Source organism: Alligator sinensis, unplaced genomic scaffold, assembly GCF_000455745.1.
Source record: "Alligator sinensis unplaced genomic scaffold, ASM45574v1 scaffold553_1, whole genome shotgun sequence".
Classification (NCBI taxonomy): Eukaryota; Metazoa; Chordata; order Crocodylia; family Alligatoridae; genus Alligator; species Alligator sinensis.
The window spans coordinates 1-2,808 of NW_005842389.1; the positions used below are offsets into that span (position 1 = coordinate 1).

Consider the following 2,808-nt stretch of genomic DNA (forward strand, 5'->3'; position numbering starts at 1 on the left):
CCCTGAGCCCTCTGCGGGGCCAGCTGCAGAAGGTGCAGGGCAGGTTCGCAAGGCGGGGGGAGAGCATGGAGGTGAGCAGGGAGCCAGCTCCAGCTGGGGGTGGGAAAAACAGCTGGGGCTGCACCTGGGAGGAGTCAGGGGCACTGTGAAGAGTTTGGGAAGTGGAGAGAGAGGAGGAGTGATGAGCCTATGGTGATGGGGGCTGCAACTGCACCCAGGCAGTGTTTGCATGGACTGACCGCCAGTACTGATAGCCCCTGGCTGTATAGGTGTTGCCTCGGCTGCCTCAAAGTGCTGAGCACGTGGAGCCAAATAAGCTGTGCCAGGACAGACACATGGACCCCTATGTCCACGGCTGCAGCCTTATCCCGTGTCAGTGAAGAGGGGGGATTTTGCACCCAGTGTGTCATGGTGCAGCCTGCAGAGAACTGTCACGCAGAGGGATCCCAGAAACAGGCAGCACAGACTGGAGGCAGCTGGAACAGGAGACACATGGGGTAATGCTTTTGCCTGCAGCTCCGGGAGGCCTTTGAGGATGTGGCTGTGTACTTCACGCGGGAAGAGTGGGAGCTGCTGGAGGATGTACAGAAGGGGCTTTATCGGTACCAGATGCTGAGGAACTGCCGAGCCCTCATTTCTCTGGGTAAAGCTGTTTCCTCCTTCTCCCTGCAGCCATGTGAGTGCTGACGCTTATTTTCTTCTCCCTGTCTCTGCACTCTCGACCTTGTCAGCCTTTCCTTGGGGGTTGAAATCCACATCCTCCCCATGGTTCCGTGTGTGATCAGGCATCTCTCGTGTTTCATACTGACATCTCGTTGTTGCGCAAATTACCAATTAGCTCAAATAATGAATGAGACTTTATGAGGAGGATAAGGTGAAATGCCACATTTATTGATTATAGTATTCAAAAGCGCGATCACACACACGCACTCTCTCTCTCTCTCCCAATTACTCTGCAGATGCTATAGTTACCAAAGTGTTGCTCAAATACTATACACTAGGTAGGCAGCCTAGTTAATATGAGATCAGGAATGGGGAATACAGATGTGTTTCAGTGAAGTTCACAGAGTCTCCACCTCCTGCTGCTAAGTCTCTCTCCTTTACAGGGGTTATCAAGTTGGTGTTGAGTGACTGGTCTGCCTTTCCTGATGCTGTAGCTTCTTTGTCTAAAATCTCAGTACTTTTCCATTCTGACAAGTGGTTAGGCTCATGCATCATTGTCTTTAGGTGGTGCTCTTCAATCAGTGTCTTTACAACACTCTTCCATTATCGCTGGTGCAGGCTGTGTCCGGAGTCTCTAGTTTTGAGATGTTGCAGACCTTGTCTTCAGTCTTATCTTTTCTGTTTGCCTTTATTCCTTGCCTGGTACAGACTGGATTCTTCAGCCACTTCAACATCATTCACCATTTGGCAACTTGTTTGCTGATATATAGCTTACTCTGCCTTTACCATTCACTCTTCATTTATTCATCCATACATCCAAATATATATAAGAACAAAATAACAAAAGATAAAGATTCAATAACAAACTTAATTCATAGTAGCAACTTAAAATCAGTACATTAAAGCATAAAATAAAATGACTGCTATACTCGTGCTAAATATTATTGATTTATACTAAAGCTTAATTAAAACTAAATATTATTAAAACAAAACAGATGCAAACTAGTTTAAAAACAAATACACCAATACTGGTGCAACATCCTGCTCCATTTCATTCAGCCACCTTCCCCTGGTTCCTGTCATCCCTGGTGCTTTCATATCCAACCTGTCTTGGTGAGGGGATCTCCCTTTCCCTTCTTGGCATGGTCATGTCAACTCCAACCCCTTGGGCAGAATAATTTGCTGCCAGCTGTTCCTTGGGGAATGCTTCTGATTTCCGCCCTGTCCTGCCTAGTGAGTCCTGTGCCACATGTATAAGACTCTGAGCGTGCTCAATCAGTGCTGTATAAAAACCCTTTTCTCCTCCTTCAGTTACGATCCACTAGAAGGTAATGGAAGTCTTATCAGCCTCTGCTGCTTTGACCCCCAGGACTTAATTTTCTCAACTCTGTCTCTAGTGACCCATGCAGACATAATAGAAATCAGGTACTTCTATCACTGGGTCCCTGGAAGCTTCTGCCCACGTTCCTTACCTTACACAGGAGGAGGGGTGGATGTCATATACTTAGACTTCAGGAAGGCCTTCGATACGGTATCCCACCCCATACTGGTGAACAAGTTAAGAGGCTGTGACTTGGATGACTACACATCCTAGCAGACTCTAAGATGAACATGAGCCGGCAGTGTGACAAAGCCATCAGAAAAGCCAATGGCACTTTATCGTGCATCAGCAGATGCATGACGAATAGGTCCAAGGAGGTGATACTTCCCCTCTATCGGGCGCTGGTCAGACCGCAGTTGGAGTACTACGTGCAATTCTGGGCGCCACACTTCAAGAGGGATGCGGATAACCTGGAGAGGGTTCAGAGAAGGGCCACTCGTATGGTTAAGGGCCTGCAGACCAAGCCCTATGAGGAGAGACTAGAGAAACTGGACCTTTTCAGCCTCCTCAAGAGAAGGTTGAGAGGCGACCTTGTGGCTGCCTATAAGTTCATCACGGGGGCACAGAAGGGAATTGGTGAGTATTTATTCACCAAGGCGCCCCCAGGGGTTACAAGAAATAATGGCCACAAGCTAGCAGAGAGCAGATTTAGACTGGACATTAGGAAGAACTTCTTCACAGTTCGAGTGGCCAGGGTCTGGAACGGGCTCCCAAGGGAGGTGGTGCTCTCCCCTACCCTGGGGGTCTTCAAAAGGAGGTTAGAT

General features: G+C 48.3%; 1 protein-coding gene across 1 annotated transcript in view; it reads left to right on the top strand.

The window, feature by feature from the left end:
- The first annotated feature begins 6 nt into the window (after positions 1-6).
- LOC102374328 (zinc finger protein 239-like) overlaps positions 7-2,808 on the top strand; it is a 6,532-nt gene continuing 3,730 nt past the window's right edge. The window contains exons 1-2 of the mRNA XM_014522723.2: positions 7-71; positions 517-643. Of these exons, the coding sequence (XP_014378209.1) occupies positions 66-71; positions 517-643 (133 nt within the window). The 5' untranslated portion in view covers positions 7-65. The remainder of the gene's footprint in view (positions 72-516; positions 644-2,808) is intronic.